Here is a 21,130-nt window from a genome sequence, read left to right on the forward strand (position 1 = left end):
TCATGCTTATTGTATTCGGGTGTCATGGAAGGTAGAACTCATACTTTTATGGAGTATTGTAGAGTCAGAGTGGTATGATATTGTCACACCCAATCCCCAAATTGTAGAGACTGATATGACCCGGAAAACTGACAGAACTTCCCCTGATAATTATACTTATAAAAACATGTAACCTGCTATAATTCCAAATGATAAAACATATAAGAGAAAAACTGATAGTTGGACCTGTCAATTCATAAAATATTTACAACAATAAAATACCGTTTCTACTGGACTGTCCAATCTATACATGATCTATCAAGATTACAAAAAGAAAAGACAAAAGATTTAGGATTGGTCCGACCTCCTCTAGACTCTGAGTAGACGATGTAGAAAGAAGGATAAACTAGAAGATGAGGACTGCTGAGCAGATCACCAAAAAGGAACTGAAATAGTAAAAGAAATATAAGGGTGAGTACAAACTACTCAGTGAGCGGATAAATAAATAACACAGGGAAAAAGATAAGTTTAGGTACATAATAGTACCTATTATGTAGTTAAAATAAATCAGCTGAATAAATACAATTTAATTCTATCAATATAAAATAAACTGTGAAAAATAGAATCCGCATACACTCATAATATGTTCCCTGCAGATAATGCTGGCATCTCAGGTATAATAAAATAATAACAGCCTGAGAGCAATGCTGGCATCTTAGGCTCTATACTCTTTTTTTTTTTCTCGCGAGGAAGAAGGGTTCTCTGGTTTCGGGATTGTTTCGGGACATTCCCGAAACCAGAGCTTTAATGCTCATTTTCTTTTTTTTTTTTTATTAAAATTAATAGGCCTGGGCCTGGGCCTTATAGATATATTATCTGAGATTGTACTTCTCTGTATTACTTCTACTCGATACAACCTATAGATTGGTTGATGGCTGCTTCGAGTTTTACCCTAGTATTAGATTTGAAAGTTCCTTCAGATCAAACTTTATCTTTAACTTTATAGCATATGTCGAAAAGACATAATAAATTGATCTTCACATGGGTTAACCACCCTCTGGAGAGTAAGTTTTATATGTTTAGAACTGTTTTACATGTTGATGATAGCCAGCCTCCAAAAGCCCGGGCCTTGGTGGAGCCCATGTTAGAATATCTGGGCCTGAGTTTAATTAGGGTCCAAAGTGCGACTCTATGTCTTATGAAAGCCCGAGTTCGGTCTAGATAGGCCGGACTGCGCTGAAATATATTCGAGAGGGCTTTAGCTCCACATATCCGTCTGCCTACGTGGAACAATAGAGTCTATAACGCCCGGGATCATATCTCAGGGATGCCGCATAAAATTAAATGGCCACCTGACGAAATAAAAGAATACATACCTCCGAATGTACGGCCAACGTGAATATGACAGGAAAGTACTAGCGTCGGACGGCGGTAACACGTCACTAAAACACAAAAAAAGGAGGGAATAAAAGGATAAGCGAGGAAAATAGAACTCAAACTTACAAAAAACATACTATGAGCCTGACTCTTTATTATATCTCAGACATCACATGTTAATGATGTTGCTTTGGATGGACAATATGTATTTAGAAGTAGAAAACTTATTGATGTTTCTTGAATTCCCTTTAAGAGGGTTGGATTAAATTAAACATATTATAGCGGTGAGGTGGTGTGTTGAGGGATAGTAGAGAGTTTTAGTTGATTGAATTTATTGTTAGATTGGGTGTTTGCAACTCAATACAGGCTGGATTAATTGCTCTTTTATATGGTCTACGTATAGTTTGAGATTATGGAATGCGGAGAATGTAAGTTGAGGTTGATTCTAAAAAGGTTTTGAGTTTTCTGTAGTCTTCTGTAAAAGAGATTAGGCTGTATTTTTTCAGTTTGTTCTCCAAGAATTGCTTTCGCAGTCTTGATAGATGGTTTTATAGTATTGTTATCGTGAAACTAATAAAGTGGCCGATGAGCTTACAAATCTAGCCATTGATGATTCTATATGATAGAATTTTTTTTTACTTCTCTCATATTGTTGTGCATGACTCTTTATTAATTAAGATGTTAAAGAAATTGCAATGACTCTTTATTAATTAGAATATCCAAGAAATTGCATTGATCTCTCTTATTTTATTTAACTGGTTCCACAGTTTATTATATATGAAAAAAAATAGTTACAATACAAATATAGAATTGAGAAGGGGAGCCAAAATCAACATTGCTACAGGAAGTACAAAATTTATTTTTTAATCATTTTTCAAAATTATAATATTGTCTTTTTTGTTAGAAGATTAGCATTTGAGTTATTAATTAGTGATCTTAGAATATTTATTCATTTTGAAATTCTTATCATCTAGTTGTAGCATGTGTATATAACACTGTTCTAAACTCTAACAATTTTATTCAGAAATTCTTTATTTAATTTTTTAATTGAATATCAAGATAGGAAAAATAGAAACAAATGATATTATTAAAAAATTATTAATTTAATTAAAGCATGTTTTAATCTTTAAATTTCTAGAAATATTAATTTAGTAGTGAATCTGAAAGCCTAAAAGGCATTGAACTCCACACATGAAGTCTGTAGATATACGAAATACAGAAACACACAAATTAATTTCCGCCTATGCTGAAACCCTAGCTTGGACTCAGCCTTTTAATTTGATTCTTAATCCTTGTTTCGATGAAAACAAGGTGTATAACCCATTTTGTGAATTGAAGGCATAGCACAAAAATGATTAATCCCAAAAAGAAAAACCTTGGCATGCTTTCCTCGTTGGAACAAAAACCGATGTTAATTGTTTACATATTTTACTAACTCCAACATAAACCATTCCTGATTGATGATCCGTTTTTCATTTACTGGATATATATAAATATGTGGGTTATTTAGGCAAGGCTCATTTGTTGTTTGTTTGGGAATCAATTTGTTGAAGATCCTGCCATACGTACACACATACATACATGCGGGGTGGCCAACCTCAGCCAATTGAAGAATCGAAACTCAACCTGCAGGCAAAAAACGAGGAATAGCACTATAAAAATGAAGAACACTCAAACAACAAGAATGATCTTAAGAACAACGGAGACTACTTAAACGAAGGACACTCAATGAAACTGCAAAAAACGAAAGACCACTCAACTGAAATGTTATCAACTACAAAACAAAGATCTAGCGATCGAGCACAAATTAAAAGAAACTATATATGAAAAACGAAGACCACTCAAACAACAATTTCAACAATAAGATGTTATTAATTAAACACACTACAAAGATAGGCATAAAAGAAGCAAATTACTCAAGGAAAATGAAAAACAAACACACGTTGACAACATTTTATATTCCTTAACATGAGATTAGAATTAGCTAGCTAGCTATCTATCTAGCTGCTTAATTAACTAGTTCTGCATTCTTTGAAGAATTGCACTTCTCACAACTTCTTCATTTGTCAGTCCATCAGGAACCCTAGCCACAACATCCTGAAGCACCATCTCCTTGATGCTTGACATACTTGCGTGATGAACTTTGAACTCCACTTCTCTCAGCGCATCCATCAACCTTGCAGCTGGATAATTAACATCTGGCGACAGGAATCTTATCATGGCTTCTGATCCTACTATTTTCACTTCCAATTCCATTGCTTTGGTTTTGTAACCTGTAGAAGACCTGATGTGATCAATCATGGACTCCGCGCTAATTTGACTGTCACTGATGTTTGGACTCTTGCTTTTCTTGGATACTGCTTGTAGTTTGGTCTCCAATTCGTCAACTTTTGCCTTCAGCTCCTTGATATACGTAACAGCATCTGCTAGTAGAGATGCTTTATCCATCTTTGACACGTTTGGAACCACAGATCGGAGGGCATAGAATCGATGGTTCAGCCTCTCTCTACGCTGCCTCTCCGCCTCAACATGGTTCAGAGTCAATTCTTTGCCGTTCAGTTGCGCTCTACCTCTTTTCTTGAGCCGATCTGTATTTCCTGCAGCGAAATTGCCATCAGAATCTGAACGTGCCGAGTCAGGTGAAGACCGGCCTTGACCAGTGCCATCTTTCTTTTTGTCGCCTTCATTTTTCTTCTCTGCAAATGTGTCCTTTTGAGAAGCTGAATACATACCAATATCCAGGAAAGGAGTATTAGGAATCTGAAGCTGAGACTCGTGGCTTGGCTCCTTGGAGATCAGGCAGGCTGTGTCTCCACCGAAGAGCGATTTGCAGAGATGCACTAAGCTCCAATCTTTATCAATCGTGTTGGAAGAGCCCAATTCAACAACTGCACAAGAGGTTGAAATACAGACCAAAGTTTGTATTCCATGCATACGAGCCTCTTTAACCCTCTCACACTCGTACATCTGCAACTCTTGGTTACCCGTCAACCAAATAAAAGCCCCGGAGCCAAATGTCCTGCCAAGAATTCCATCGTCAATAGCGAATGATCGTGTTACGGACACCGTATAAAACCATTCATAGTCGATAACATCCACGTCTGCCAATCTATCCATGTCCATATCATCACTGAAAAGAGTTTGGGAATCTTTGTTTATCATCTTTCGTTCAAGATTGAAACCGAATTTGGGTTGGTTCTGTTTGTTGCAAGCTTTGGCGGCAAATTCTTTGGTGCCACGGAAATGGCCATCACCCCACGTGAATACAAGGCTCCCAGTGGCATCCTTGGAAACCTGCCAGAAGATGGCATAGACCCACCATTCAGGTCTGGTTTGGAGGATGAATTGGAGGCGTTGTTGGAGTGGGGGAGAAGAGTCTTGACAAAAAGACATAAAGGTGGAAGACGAAGATGGGGACGCTATCTCCTCCATGGATGTTATTATTGTTGCAACTGAGTATTTGGGTAGTGTTGTTTGGTTGGCTTTGGGTAGGGTGCAGTGAGAAAGTTTTTGCGAGATGGAGAAGGTTAGGGGAAGTGAATGAATGAGGTAAGTGGGTTTACAAGGGAGACTTTGGGGCTATTTAAAAAAAAAAAAACATTCGTTCTTTCCACTCTTATTTTCATAAATTCAGATATCCAGACCTCTAGGGTCCACTTGTATCACCCTCTCTTCATCTTCACGCCCAAATACTTTACTGTATTTGAAATCAATTAATTTTGTAGAATAAAAGAAATATATATATATTTCTTTTTAATTATACATAATTTTATTATAAAAATTTATTTAATACTTTGATCATAAAATGAATAGTTTAAAATGGATTATTTTCAATGCTAATTTTTTTTTATATTTATCAGAATAATTTCTCATATTCCCTCCTGCAATCATATAAATATATATATTATACGAAAAGATAAGATGTATTGTACAAGTTATTACTTTACCAAATGAATTATCACATCCATCCTGTTAAGATATAATTTTACTTTCATTAATGTGATTGTAATATACTAAAAAATGAATACACTACGTAGGGATCAGCAAATTATTCTAAACAATGATATATAATATAATATAATTATTATAAACAAAGTAGCAAAATATTTTATATCTTCATAAGAATAAAACATTTTCTGCAGTAAAAATAATATATTAAATATTTAGGTTTCATAAATTAATTCATTATAATAATAACTATATATATATATATAAATTTGTAAGTTTATTATGTTCAATCTTAGCTAGCTCTATGCTTCTTCACTAGACAAATTGAGTGATTTTATATTTTAATTTGGATAAATTATGCTTAAATTTATTTCAATCAAACTTTTGGGTTTACATATATATGGACTGTGGCTTCACAATATTCTGTTATGGATTGCTAATTAAGATTGTATGAATAAGATGAGAATAATTTTTTCCAAATCCATTTATTTAGAAGAAATTGTCTACATTTTATGAAAACTTTATTGAACTCTTTTTTTTTTTTTTTTTTTTCCCTTTTTGAAAAAAAATGGTAGGGCAATGGCATAGAAATGTATAAGATAATCTACTTAGAAAATTGGTAGGCAATGACGTAGAATATGTATGAGATAATCTACTTACTTAATATTTTTTTTCCCTTGTGATAAACTTTTGAATTTTAATAAAATAAATAGACTTTCCCACTTATTTTTCTAACAATCTTTTTTTATAATTTTTAATTGGATCTGTCAATGTGAATCTTTATTATCAAGAGAGGTAAATAAATACGTAAGACTTTACCTTTTTTATACATGAGAAATGAGATACTTGTCCTCAATCTTTACAAAAATACCCCTCTCTCTCTCTATATATATATTACTGGCCCGTTAAGGAAATTTATATATTTCATAATAATATGAAAATTATGAAATATTAAAATTATTTATTTATTGTCAAATATGTAATAAATCAGAATATGTAAATATTAAATATAGTTAATTATTGTGTTTTAAATTAATTACATATAAAGTTGATGAAAAAAAAAAACTTTAGGAGGGCAATGTGTGAATTTCCTTTTTTTATTAAAAATAAAAATATTACAAATTGAGTGGGGACTATTTTTTGATAATATGTAGATTTGATTTGACAATAAAATCTAATTTTATTAATTTTTGTGATGAATATCTTTTCAGAACGAAGTTCAAAAATTATTAAGTAGAGAGAAAGGTGTAAAAAGTTATACTCTACCATTACTATATATATCTAAATATCGATCTCTTAATAAATTTTTTTTTTGGTATATAAAAAAAGAAAAGTGACTATATTTTTTTTAAAAAAAAAAACCAGAAAATGATTACAAGGGTAATGAACTCCAAAATTTTAAAATTAAAAGTTTACATCCAAATTCATGGTAATATTGAAATCATAAATTAAAAAGATCTGTTAGCAGGAGATTCTACAAGTGTCATGATTTGAATAATTTGTATAATTTTTAAGGAATGAAAATCACAAAGTTAATTTAGCATCTCAAAGTAAAGTATTTTGTTTGGCGGAGTTCACGGGAACGAAACAGGTCAGCGACTGAGTCTGAGGTTCATTAGACAATTTTTCTGTTAAAGCATTCAATCATTTAGCACCATTGCAACGTGACAAACATTTACTTTGCCTCAAACTTAAAAACTATTTGCTAAATCTTTTCCACCAATTAAATATCTAATTTTCACTTTAAATTTTCTACATATAAATACTTTTTAATTATTATTATTTTTTTTATATATTAATTGATAAAAGATTACTGCATAGTGGACTTAATTTATACACATAAATTAGAAAAATGAAGAATTTGATTAGGCATGAAAGAGGTTTAGATGGACGAGGATGATGGTCGGAGAGGACCAACTTTGATTTCATTGGTTTAGCCAATCTGTTTGATCCTGCTAAAAACTCAACTTTCTGCCTAACTATTTGCGTAAGCACAATTTCTCTTTTTCCTCCCAACCCTTTGAACAAAGAAATTAGACCCATATTCTCCTCCTAATTAAATCAAACCCATATTCTTAATATAATAATAGATTTATTAGAAATTAAATCACATATTAATTGTGTTTTTTTTTTATTTAATTTCTTCCCCTATTTTCCATATGCACTATTTGGATTTTTTAATATATATATATCATTGTTCATGGATTAAGTAATTAAATTATGTCATTACTTCTAAAAATAAAAATAAAAATAAGAATTGCGAATAAATTAAAAAAAAAAAAAACCGTTCTAATTTTGAAGTCATAAAGTAGTTTTTGGGTCTTTATCGTAAATGAAACAATGTATAGTTGCTCACATTGCATTTTAAGTATGGGCCTCTTTAGTCTTTTCCACATTTTTTCACCAAAACCTCATCCATCTGTTGATTTTACTACCAAGTGTGCCTTATATACCTACAAGGAAATTATTGCGTGTATTCGAGTGTATAAATTGATTTGTATGTATATTAGCTAGTTGAATGAAGATTAATTCTTATTTTGATAGGGTAAAGTTTAATTTTATATACATAAATGGGTTTAGACACAAATTGGATATATCTTAGGTCTGATGCTGAGTTCAACAAACCTCAACCCTAAGCCCAGGCCTTCAAATAATTTAACCACTTTTTATACCCGCACGTCTTCAACCTCTATATTTTTCAATTGCCCTTCCATATTTGCTTTTCACTATCCATTGTGTAGATATGTTGCTTTACGTGTGACCACGGACATATACTGAGGCCCAAGCCCAACCCACCATTTTTCTTTGAACGAACCCACCCATTTAAAAAAAGAATGTATCTTTATTTTAGAATAGCTATGACCACTTAATTTATATTAGAAAATTGCTATTCACAATGAGACAACGTTAGTGGCACACATTTTTTATTTGTGTCTTTTTATACAAGCTTCCATGTCAAATACTAAATAACCAACTTGCATTGTGATAACTGCTTGGAAATATAAATTTACTTATTAATGTCATCATATAAATATGATTGCATAAAATAAGTACGAATATATATTTTTCCAATATAACAGTATCAAAGCCAAACTTGAAGTATCAAAAATTAAGTTCAAAGGATGATATTAAGAGTTTAGAAAAAAAGTTGAGCATAATTAGCTACACACTTTAGAAGAAGATTATTTTCATTAAAGTGTTTCTCTACAGTTTGAGAAAAGAAATCTGTTAGGTTGTTCTTATCAAAAGGACAATCAATTAAAAATGAGAAGAAGATGAGGCAGAGAATTTAATGAGGATGCTCAGAATTTCCCTTTTTTTTTTTTTTTTTAATTACCATACAAAAACAGCTACCAAAACCAACAAAAACAAAAACAAAAACAAAGAACAAATTTTCACAACTTCTTTCTTATACATCTTCCTTATGAGCATAAAAGTTTTCGGAAAAACAATGATGCATGTTGATAACATCTCTATAAGTAGCAATTCACCTTCATTGAGGTTATGCATTCCCTTCAATACTTAATCCAATCTTCCGAAACCTGCTCTTAGTTCTGCATTCTTTGATAAATAGCACTTATTATAGCCTCTTCACTTGTGAATCCTTGAGGAACTTTGATCACCACATCTTGAAGCACCATCTCGTTGATGCTTGACACACTTGCATGATGAACTTGAATCTCAAGTTCTCTAAGTGTATTCATCAATCTTGCAGCTGGATAATTAACATCTGGGGAATGCACGCGGATCATGGCCTCCGACCCTACAATATTTACATCCACCTCCATTGCCTTATCTCTATAACTCGAGCAAGGCCTCACCATGCAATTGGTTGATGGATTCTCATACACGACTGTACTAGTAATCTTTGATTTCTGGGACACTGCTTGCAATTTGGCCTCCAATTCATCAACTTTGCCCTTGAGTCCTTGGATATAAGTCACTGCATCTGCAAGTAGAGATGCTTTATCCATCTTGGACACGTTAGGAACCACAGATCGTAGTGCATAAAATCGGTGATTAAGTCTCTCTCTCCGCTGCCTCTCCGCTTCCACATGATTTAGCGGCATTTCTTTGCCACTTGGTTTTCTTCCTCTTTTCCTGAACCCATCATTATTTCCAGCAGCAAAATTGCCCTCAGAATCAGAAGGCCCAGAGTCAGAAGACGACCGGCCTTGACCAGAACCAGAAGCATCTTTCTTTAAGTAGCCCTCGTTTTGCTTGTCTAGAGAGGTCTCAATTTGACCACCTGAAGACATTCCAAAATCAAGGGAACAAGCACCCCGGTCAGGAATTTGAAGCTGAGGTTCATGGCTGGGATTCTTGGAGATCAAGCAGGCGACGTCTGCACCGAAAAGGGATTTGCACAGCTGCACCGTGCTCCAATCTTCGTGGATCATATGCGAGGAGCCCAATTCAACAACCCCACAAGAGGTCGAGACACAGGCCAAAGTCCGTATCCCGTACATACGAGCCTCCTTAACTCTCTCGCACTGGTATGCCTGTAGCCTGTGATCACCGATCAACCAAATGAAACCTCCAGAACCAAATGTCCGGCCAACAATTCCCTCTCCTACGTCGAATGACCGCGATGCTGATGCGGTATAGAACCACCCATAATTAGTGCCATCAGCATCTGCCAATCTGTCCATGTCCATGTCATCAGTGAAAAGAACTTGGAACTCTTTAGACATCTTTCTTTCAAGATTGAAACTAAATTTGTGTTGGTTCAGCTTGTTGCTTGGTTCGGTCGAAAATTCTTTGGAGCCACGGAAATTGCCATCACCCCATGATAAAACAATGCGGCCAGTGGAATCGTTGGAGGCCTGCCAGAAGATAGCGTATAGCCACCATGCAGGGAGGCTTTGGAGGATGACATGGAGGCGTTGGTGGAGAGGGGGAGAGGATTCTTGACAAAATGACAGAAGTGAAGATGCAGAAGAGGGGGACATAATCTCTTCCATGAATATTTGTTTCTTGCAGCCTAGTTTTTCAGTTTTTTTTTTTTCCTTATATTTTGATACAAAAATTTCGACAGGTAGAGGGGGACAATTCTCACAAGGATTAATTAGAAAACGAGAATCCGTAGGCAGTTAAGAGATAATTGTACACTTTATAATAAAAGTTAAATTTTTTTGTAAATGGAAGTGCACGTATTATTTGACTTGACACAAGAACTGTTTCCATGTCATGATTTAGCACCATTATGTTCACATGGGAGTTTTTTTTTAATCACCTTCAACTTAGAACTCAGACATTGTAGACGTTAATGGTCCCACATCTGATCTAATCTTGGCATGAGTTTCATTGAACTTGTCACAAACTTCTACTATCATCAATATTCCCTCACTATATATGTTTCTTTCAATGTTTCATTCTTATTTCATATAATTCTTATTTGAAATATTAAATTTTTGTGTTTTATACTAGTATAAAAATTCAATTTTCTTGAATTTTTGTGAGAATTAATTTTAAATTAAAAAGTAAATTTTATCAAAATTTGTTAGAATTTTATAAAAAATTATTTCACTTGAAGTTATTTATATTAAAATTACTTAATTAGCTCTTGAATTTTTTTTTTAATCTTTTTTTTATTGTAAATTTATTTTTTATTTTTAATTAATAATTACTCTTTTATAAAAATTATTTTAATTTAATAGTAACTATTAATATTTAATACATTTATAATTAATATTAAAAAATTTATTATATTATTTTGTTAATTAAAAAATAATTTTTATATTTTTAATAGTAAAAATTATGTAAAATTTAAATTTTAAATATTATAAAAATATTAATAATATAATTCTTATTTATAAGAATAAATATTTATGTTTAGTTTAAAAATAATGAGAATGATGAATAAATTAAATTAATTTAAATTTTTATTATTAATTTGTATAGTATAAAAGAGTTGAATGAAATTTTATTACATTTAAATTAATGGTAAGTGTAACGACCCGGAAATCGGACCGCTATCGGCGCTAGGATTCAGGTCGACTTAAGGTCGCCGGAACCCGTAGCAAGTCTACTATAAACTCTGTGTACCTGATAAATCCCATACATGATCATACATTTCCATAAAAATTTTGAACTTTTTCATTTACCAAACTTGACCTGTGCATGCACTATCTCTATAACCATAAAACCCCATACTAGAGCTCTCATCAAATGCTCTAGATGGGTTATCATCATATATCAAGCTTGGTTCTCATCATAAAACATCATAAAACATGACATAATGATCATATACAAAGGATTAAATATACTCTAGGGCCAAGCACAATACTATCTCAATATTTATTACATAACTTTACATAATCTCTTTGTACAATACATGTCCACTACTCTGTACTATTACATAAACTTTACCCTTGCTGATACTCTGTCTTCTTTATGACCCTGAAAACATGGGGGTTAGGGAGAGGGATGAACTACTAGAGCCCAGTGAGCAGAACAATAAAAACATTTAAATACATATGCCATTATGAATGCGCCACATCACAAGTAAAGCACATCAAGGATGGACTGATCCAAAAATTCCTCTGCTCTGTGTCCGGCCGGCAAAGGAGCTCCTCAGGACTTCTGTTACATACAAATAAACTCTGTGCCCGGCCCTCGGTGGGGCTCCTTAGGACTTCTGTACATGACAATAATATCCAGAGAGCTAATGGATCGTCCTGTTGTCCATCCACATCCACAATAAACAATGCAATGCGTCATCTTCGTAAGCACTAATGCAATACATCCTAATATTATCATGGCATTTTATGATGCATGAATCATGCTAAAACTTTCATTTATGTAAAAACACAGTTCAGTTCCACTCACCTCTAGCAACTGCTAAACAGTCTCTGTATCTCTAACTCTGTGGGCCTCCTTGGTTCCTCGGGTCCGCACCTACAAAAGTGGACTCAAATGAGGTACCGAACATACTCGAACATAGCTATGAACATCTCCCCAAAAATCTCCTAAAACATCATAAACATGCATGGAAAAACGGGCAAAGGAAGGCTGGACAGGAGTCTTTCGGCGGCACCTTCGGCGGCCGAACCCCTCTCCAGCGGCACTTTCGGCGGCCGAACCCCTCTCCAGATCCGAAACTCATGCACTTTCGGCGGCACTTTCGGCGGCCGAAAGTCCAAACTTTCGGAGGCAAGGTTTGGGGGCTGAAAGACCTTCTAGAGCCGAAAGTCACCCACCTTCGGCGATATGTTCGGCGGCCGAAACTCCCCTCCAGAGCCGAAAGTGCAAACTTTCGGGGGCGAGTTTAGGCGGCCAAAACAGCCTCCCCAAGGGGTTCGGCGGCCGAACCTGAGTTCTCCAAGAAGGCAGAACTCGGGTCAAACATGCATATTCAGCCTCCAAAACCTTACCACACACTCTCATAACTATGCATATACCTTTTTTTCATGCATATAGGGGCCTAAAAACTAATTTAAACCCCACAAACAATATCAAAGCATCACATATAGCATATGATCAACATATCCTCCAACTTCTAGATCCATTCTAACCATGCCATAAAACTCTCTTAAACCCTTTAAAACATGCTTAAAACATAAAGGGAGGTGAGGATCCATGCTTACCTCTTGAAGATCGATAGGATTGATGGTCCCAACTCAGAGATGTAGAGGAAAACGATCCAAAATCTCCAAGTCATTAAAGCTTGCATGATTTGGAAGAACAAGATGAAAACAACCAAAGGAGGACAAAAACCTACCTTTGCACGAATAGAGAGTGAAAGCACACTCTATTTCCGGTCAAAGGGGCTTTTCTAGGTGGCCAGCCGACTCCCCTTCGGCGGCCAAAGCTGCATGCACACCTCCACCACCTTCGGCAGCCGAAGTGGGGATTCGGTGGCAGCAAAACCATGCAACTTTCGGCGGCCGAGCCTGGCAATTGCCTCCTTGGTCTGTTTCGTTTCAAAACTCAATTTTCTTAATTAAAACCATAAAAACCTGTAAAAACATTTTGAAAAACCTCTGTTTTACCCTTCAGAAAGGCTCTGACATCCGAGAAGTCCAGATTTCAACGGAAATCCCGCCGGAAAATAGGAGTTCCGATGCCGGGGTCTAGCTGAGTATTACAGTAAGCAAATGAATTTTTTCATGAATCAAATAAAAGGAAGGAGGCCAAGAGAATTTTGATGATTAGATGATCACTCAGAAAATAATATCTATTAAAAACTTTAATTATCAGTTGGGCTTAAATTAATTTAAATAATTTTTAAATTTATTTTTTTATTTAATTAATCATTTTAAATAATACAAAAAATAGATCTAAAAATTATTGAGTCACTTTAAATATATTTTTTATATTTATAAATAATTATAAAATTTGCAGTCTAATTTTGTGTACAATAACGACAAATATATGGATGCGCATTCGATATTATATAGAAAGTATACATTGGTTTCTTGTAGGATGATATAATTTTACTTACAATATTATTAACAAGTGTTGACAGATTAAAGAATATAAATTACTATAATTTATAGACTTCTTTAAAAATTATTTATTTTTTTTATATTTTTTTTTAAATAAAAATTGAGAATCAAAAAATTAAAATTTAAAATCTTTTAAATTTATTTAAATACATTTTACCAATAAATTATATGCTTAAAATGTTTGTATTGCAATTTATTTATAACTGTTTATTTAATATAGACTTTCCTCTCTCTCTCTCTATCACTATCCGCATGTCCTGTGAAGGAAGAAAATTTTGTCATGTCAAGCTACTTTGGAAATCTTAATTGTTGCAGCTTTTCTAAAGGCAAAATTTCCTTCTTTTTTTTGTTTTTTTCCAATATAGCATGTTGCTAGTTTCACACCCAGGCACATTTTACACGCTCTCACCTCCAATTTCATAATTTATTTTATTACAAAGCAAAATAAATCAAAACAAATTAATTTTTTATGAAAATAAAATTAGCCATAAAAAAATGAACTCTCCAAATTAATTAGTCATTAATATATTATCAATGTTTGGATAGAAAATTATAATAATACAGTATCAATTTTCTTTTTTATTGTAGAATAATATAGTCTCATGAAAAATACTTATTTGAATATAATACATATTTTATTGTTTTTTTTTATCCACAATAGACCAGATTCACTTAAAAACTTACTTTTTATAATATTAAATAGTCATTAAAATAATACTCATATTTATATAAAAATTTCAGGTGTACATGAAATAAGAAAGAAGGAGTACAAATGAGTCCCAAAAGCAAAAAATGGCAACCAGTTTAAAACTAGTCAAAGATGAAAGCAAGCATTGATTGAGGGTGACTTACATCTTTAGGGTTTTACTACAATACAAAATAGACAGGTAATTTGGATGCATGGTTTAATTAGAAAAGAAAGTTATCACAGGTGGGAGCTAGCTAGGGATGTCAAATGGATTGACCATATATTAGCTAGCGATGATCCCTTGAAAGCTAGGCAACATTTAAAGAAAAAGAAAAATAAATAGTGAAATGGTTGAAAGCAAGCAAATGAAGATGCATTGTGTTTGAAATAATTAAAGCGTAATGAAGGAGTAGGACCACTCTGCAGATCATGCTTTCAAATTAGAGAGATACATCCCCCAAACAAAAATCGGGTTGACCAATTGAGGTCTTAAGAGAGAGGATTTTTGTGCATGACATTCAGAAACATGTCACCATCCCAAATACACATGATACCCATGGGCGGCTTTTCATATATATTATTACCCAACTATTTATTCAAAAATATTATGCATTTATTCTTAACACGTGCATAATTTCCAAATCAGTTGACAAACTAATTCAACTCTCTCTCCTCCCTCTGCCTTTTAGATGACAAACTAAATTTAAGTGATACCCTAACTATTGGGTTTGGATCCAAAGGTTATAAGTATTATTTTATTTTATTTTATTTTATTTTTAGAAAAAATATCATCAATTTATTTTATATATTAACTTTTACTTTTTTATACATTTTCAATGTGAAATTTTGAACGGTAAAGAGCACGTGACAAGAGAAGCAATGAGGAGTGAAGACTAAATAATGCAACTGAAGAAAGAAAGAAAGAAAAAAAAAAAAAAGTAAAACGATTACATTTTTAATCTTTAATAAATTAAGAAAATTATGCCTTAAATAATAAAACAAATATCTATAAGTGATCAACTATTTGTTATTATATTTTACAATGTGTAAAATTCATTTTATATAAAACAAATTCTTCTTAAATTTGATTTGTCAAAAATAATAAAAACTTATGCCTTAAATAATAAAAAAAAAACAAATAAAATATAAAAAAACAGAACATAAAAATAACAAGAGAATAATTGACTTCAAACAACTTATGTATATTAAATATTCACAAAAATAAACAGAACGTTGGACTTCGTTTTTTTTTAAAAAAAAAAAACAAATATATAACTCCAACGTAAAATTATTATAATTGAGATTAAAATTGAATGTTTTACGCTTAAATGATAATTCATTTATCAATGAATTAAAATTTATTGGTACTTTAATTAAAAGTTTAAAAGAGATTGAAGTATTCTTTTAATTTAAAATAAAATTCAATTTATTAAAAACATTATTCATTTCGTACTTAAAAACGCTAATAATATTAAGCATTAAAACTTACTGCAACTTTGAATAAAAAAATATTAATGGAAAGTGAAAGGCTCCTTTTTTTTTTTAATAATAATAATTAAAAAAAGGATATATGATAAATAGCGTAACCTTTAAAAAATTTAATGATATATCATGAAAAAACTTTATTTTTGAGCAATAAATAAAGACTTGAAGAAAACATTGGAATAAGAAATTGCAAATAACAATTACATAATTTAAAAGTAATATATTTATTTTTCGGACTACTATTGAATTGTTGTTAAATTACTGTTTTGTTATCATTAAAATGAATAAATTTAGTGGTCGAATTTACAAATAAAGTATATCATAAAAAATAATTTTACTATATTAATAAATAAAATATTGATTATTTAATATTTTTATTTTTAATTTATCTCCCCCACTGAAAGTTGAAAATTAATGTAATTCCAAATAAAATCATTAATAGTTGAATATGTTGGGAGAAATGTAAACGAAACTAGGGGTAAAAGGGGCATTTTACCCTTTTTTTTTTTTTGTCTAGAAAAGAATTTGGAGTTGAATAATTAAGGCTATGGAGCGGATGAACCTCACGCACTTCCTAAACCAAAACACTGTAGTAATAATTTTTGTATATAATAATAATTTTATATTAGTGAAAGTTATTTTAATAATTATCAAATTATATATTTATATTTATATTCATGCACTCATTATTTTCATTTGAATTAATATTTATAAATTTTAATTTATATAATAATTAATAAATTTATTTTTTTATAAACTTCAATTTTTATTAAATACACTCTTATTTATTAAAAAAAAACACTATAGCATTATCATTTTCTTATATGAAATTCAATGGTACAGCCTTTAATTCTTTGGTTAAAAATGATACAGCCATTTTATTTGAATAATTTTTTTATCTAAAGATAATAATTTCAATGCAGTAAAGAAATATAAGATGGAACTTTCTTCCTAACCTATGCACTGCTTAATTGCCAAAATCATAAGATATAGCAATATCAGACATGAGTGCATAAAGGTGCAGGAACACCCTTACAACAATTAATAATTATAGAACAATTTCCCTTACTAATAACTCTAAAAAAATTCCTATGTTTTATAAAAAAAAATAAGCTTTTCGACATGCAATATTTTTTAAAAATAAAAAATTCATAATAAAATTCTAAACATGACAGTATCAATTCAAAAAAAAAAAAAAAAAAAAAAAAAACAAAAAAACTTGCATGCAAATTTCAGCCAATTTATCCATCACATTATTTTTGAGAGGTGAATGAATGTAAATAATGAGCAGGAGAAAAAATTATGCGATTATCAGCAATGAGGACCGAAATGATGTAAACAGTGACGCAGGAGAGCTTTGCAAAGGCAGTTTTTCGGAACGGAGAATTGAACTGATGAGACAGGACACTGTTTGTTACAACATTAATTTTCTACTAGGAATTGAAGCAGGGCCATCCCTTCAAAACATAACTATAATTCTGTTTCTTATAATAAATGCAGTATATGAAATTTATTCAATATATAATATAGTATTAAAAACTTGTTGGTTTATCTGATAATAAAAAGAATAAATTACTTTTACCTCATTCAACTATGTTAATATTAATACATGCATTTATGCATTTTTAAAATTTAATTTTGACTTTTTTTTTTTAAGGAAGAAAAATATCATTAATTCAAAGCGATCAAAAAAACTGTATAAGGATGAGAGACATAAACTCAAACTCCTTGACCTGACTCAGTATGAGCCAGTATTGCTAGAATATGAACAACATCATTCGCAGATCTGAGAATAAAACCACATATTGCTTTCTCACAACTCGATAGAAACAATTTATAATATTGAACAAAAAGGTGATAAATCATCTAACAAAGTATTGTTAATGGACACAACAAGAATCTGAGCATCCGATTCGAAAAGAACTCGATCCCATCCGCACTATTTAATTCAGCTCAACATCTCTCGAAAAGCCATTGCCTCAGCATACTTAATCTCTATCCGGCTGCAAAAACAGCCTGCTTTAGCCGCCATAAATCTACCATTAGCATATCGGACTACACAGCCGAAACCTAGCAAACTCCATTGCAAGTTTAAAGAGGCGTCAATATTAACTTTAATCCAACCCTGCAGTGGAGGAGACCAGACGGTCAAAGCCAAAGCCGAAACGAAATTGGTACAGCTGGTAGAATCAGAACAGGCCCCTCCATTGCTGCAAAAAATTTAGTGCCATGAAGAACACACCACTCGCAGTTTGACCCTGAACTTTCCAAACAACATTATTTCTATTATGCCACAAAGCTGAACATATCATTAGAATAAGGGAAGCATCATCCGCAGAAGCAGTAAGGAAGGCTAAAGAGAACCACTCCCTAAGAGAGGCAGCGGAGAATGCAGGACAACCCAAAGGTGAACTCAACCAGCAACTGCGGCCAAAAGGACACTGAACTAGAATATACAAGACAGTCTCAGGAGCTTCATGACACAACGGGCACATCAAATCAACCGGAACTTTCCTGGACTGAAGCAAAGAGAGGCAAGGAACAACATTAACTAAAGCACACCAGCAGAAATTAAGCACTTTAGGAGGCACCTTCTTCTTCCAAAAACGACTCCATATCTCACTACCTTCCTTGCTGCAACTAGAAATCTGTAAGCACTCTTGACAGAATAGTAACCCTTGGACGCAAACTTCCAGCACCACGCATCTGGGCGCGAAGAAAGACTTAGAGGGATGTTCAAAATACAACTCCTGTCTCTGTCATTGAACAACTGAGCTATTAAACTCTCATTCCATCTATGGTCAATAATAAGATTTGCAACAACAGAGAGAGTACAGTTCGGAGGAGGGGGTGTAGAAACCAATGAGTCAGGCGCCTCTTTCAACCAAGGGTGAGTCCAAATAGAAACTGACCTGCCATTCCCAATTCTCCAATAAGCACCAACTTTAACCAGACTCCGAGTCGCCCATATACTACGCCACAAAAAGCTAGGATTATGGCCCAAAGATGCTTCAAAAAAAGACGTTGTCGGAAAATAACGAGCCTTAAGAATACGGGCCACTAAAGAATGAGGCATGGTAATAATGTTCCAACCCTGCTTACCAAGCATGGCTATGTTGAACTCATAGAGCGATTTAAAACCTAACCTGCCATCCAGTCTGTGTTTCGCTATTCTATGCCAACCCAGCCAGTGAATACCATGATTTTGATCAGCACCCTTACTCCACCAATACCGGGTCATCATTCGCTGCAATTCAGCACATAAAGTCCGGGGCAGTAAAAACAAACTCATAACATAGTTTGGCAAAGCTTGGAGGACTATTTTCAAGAGGACCTCCTTACCTACTTGGGACAGCGCATGATGCTTCCATGAATTCAGCCGCTTCCACAAACGATCTTTAACAAAACTGAATACTTCCCTCTTGTTACTACCAATATGAGAAGGGAGTCCCAAATAATGACCCAAATCCGGCTTCTCCTCAACCTGGAGCACTGAACGGATAGAATCCCAAAGAGTCACAGGAGTATACTTGCTGAAAGAAATAGATGATTTTTGAAAGTTAACCAATTGTCCAAATGCGTTCTCATAGATGTGAAGAATACGCTTGAGCTCTAACTCCTCTTGAACATTTGCTTTGAAAAAAATCAAGCTGTCATCCGAGAAAAAAAGGTGGGGGATCTGCGGGCCACCCTGTGATATCCTGAACCCATGAAGACTGCCACAGTTTATATTGTCTTGCAAAAGACGGGATAGCCCCTCAGCACAAAGAATGAATAAATAAGACGACAAGGGATCTCCTTGCCTCAGCCCCCTCGTCGGTAAGATAGGGCCGATTTCCCTGCCATCATGCAGAATCCAATAACGAACAGTGGAGATACAAGAAAATACCAAAGCAACCCATCGTTGCGCAAAACCCATGCGGATGAGCATGTCACGAATGTCTAGTCTATCATAGGCTTTGCTGATGTCCATTTTAAGGGCCCCAGATGTCACACCCAATCTCCAAACTGTAGAGACGGATATGACCCGAAAAACTGACAGAACTTCCCCTAATATTTATACATATAAAACATATAACCTGCTATAATTTCAAAACATTAAGCATATAAGAGAAAAACTGATAGTTGGACCTATCAATTCATAAAATATTTACAATCAACAAAATACCTTTTCCACTGGGCTGTACAATCTATACATGATCTATCAAAATTACAAAAAGAAAAGACAAAAGACTTAGGATTGGTCCGACCTCCTCTAGACTCTGAGTGGACGATGTGGAAGGAATAACAAACTAGGAGATGAGGACTGCTGAGCGGATCACCAAAAAGGAACTGAATATTAAAAGTATAAGGGTGAGTACAAAATACCAGTGAGCGGATAAATAAATAACAAAGGGGAAAAGATAAGTTTAGGTACTCAATAGTACCCACTATTTAGTTAAAATAAGTCAGCTGAATAAATACAATCTAATTCCATCAATATAAAATAAACTGTGAAAAATAGAATCCGCATACACTCATAATATGTTCCCTGCAAATAATGCTGGCATCTCAGGTATAATAAAATAATAACAGCCTGAGAGCAATGCTGGCATCTTAGGCTCTATAATGACAAATTTGGCTCAAGAGCTAATGAAATACTGGTCATACACATGTGCAGAGCTACCCCCAAAGGGTGACCACCTGACATATGCCCCAAAGGCTATCTGTATATCAAGCGCTGTCCCAAAGACAGTATAAATATATATCATGCTGAAAATAAATCACCTGTCATCAAGGTGTTATCTGTTCGGTGCATATACAGAGTATAATCGGCTATTTATTCAGCTGTGCTTTAAATTCAATTTTCATTTATTCAAGAAATATAAATTAACTTTATCTTTTCCCATTTTAAATAAACAAAGTAACATATACACAGATAAATATATTTAGGAAAAATATCAATGTTATATATTTATCCACTCACCAGAATACTTGGGACAAAAGACCTAGGTCGCAGGAGGACCCCTATTATCTATCCTGGAAGCTGGATCCTCACCTAGAATTAAAAAGAAAATAAAATAATATATCAAATAATAAGAAAATTTTGGCAGTATTTCGGCATAGTTAGACTTTCCAAAAATACCCAAAACAACAAAAATACTCAATAACCTATAAATATTATTTAGATCAACCCAAGAAAATCATTAATCCCAAAAATAAA

General features: G+C 33.2%; 2 protein-coding genes and 1 long non-coding RNA gene across 3 annotated transcripts; all 3 read right to left on the reverse strand.

Annotated features, from left to right (window-relative positions):
* Positions 1–83: 83 nt before the first annotated feature.
* Positions 84–20,961, reverse strand: LOC122722055. Its single transcript, XR_006348937.1, has 3 exons — positions 20,894–20,961; positions 344–425; positions 84–225 (listed from the first exon to the last, which is right to left on the reverse strand). It is a non-coding gene; the product is annotated as an uncharacterized LOC122722055 (long non-coding RNA).
* Positions 3,198–4,938, reverse strand: LOC110608249 (transcription factor MYC3). The gene has a single exon (XM_021747467.2). The coding sequence runs from the start codon at positions 4,786–4,788 to the stop codon at positions 3,373–3,375; it is 1,416 nt and encodes a 471-aa protein (XP_021603159.1). The 5' UTR covers positions 4,789–4,938; the 3' UTR covers positions 3,198–3,372.
* Positions 8,584–10,402, reverse strand: LOC110609808 (transcription factor MYC2). The gene has a single exon (XM_021749628.2). It carries the CDS (start codon positions 10,266–10,268, stop codon positions 8,853–8,855), a length of 1,416 nt encoding a protein of 471 aa, XP_021605320.1. The 5' UTR covers positions 10,269–10,402; the 3' UTR covers positions 8,584–8,852.
* Positions 20,962–21,130: the final 169 nt, after the last annotated feature.

The sequence above is a fragment of the Manihot esculenta genome, chromosome 2 (assembly GCF_001659605.2).
Source record: "Manihot esculenta cultivar AM560-2 chromosome 2, M.esculenta_v8, whole genome shotgun sequence".
NCBI classification, from domain to species: domain Eukaryota; kingdom Viridiplantae; phylum Streptophyta; class Magnoliopsida; order Malpighiales; family Euphorbiaceae; genus Manihot; species Manihot esculenta.

Bases quoted from the DNA above. Each gene is read 5' to 3' on its own strand.
- LOC110609808 (XM_021749628.2), bottom strand. From the start codon at position 10,268: ATGGAAGAGATTATGTCCCCCTCTTCTGCATCTTCACTTCTGTCATTT.
- LOC110608249 (XM_021747467.2), bottom strand. From the start codon at position 4,788: ATGGAGGAGATAGCGTCCCCATCTTCGTCTTCCACCTTTATGTCTTTT.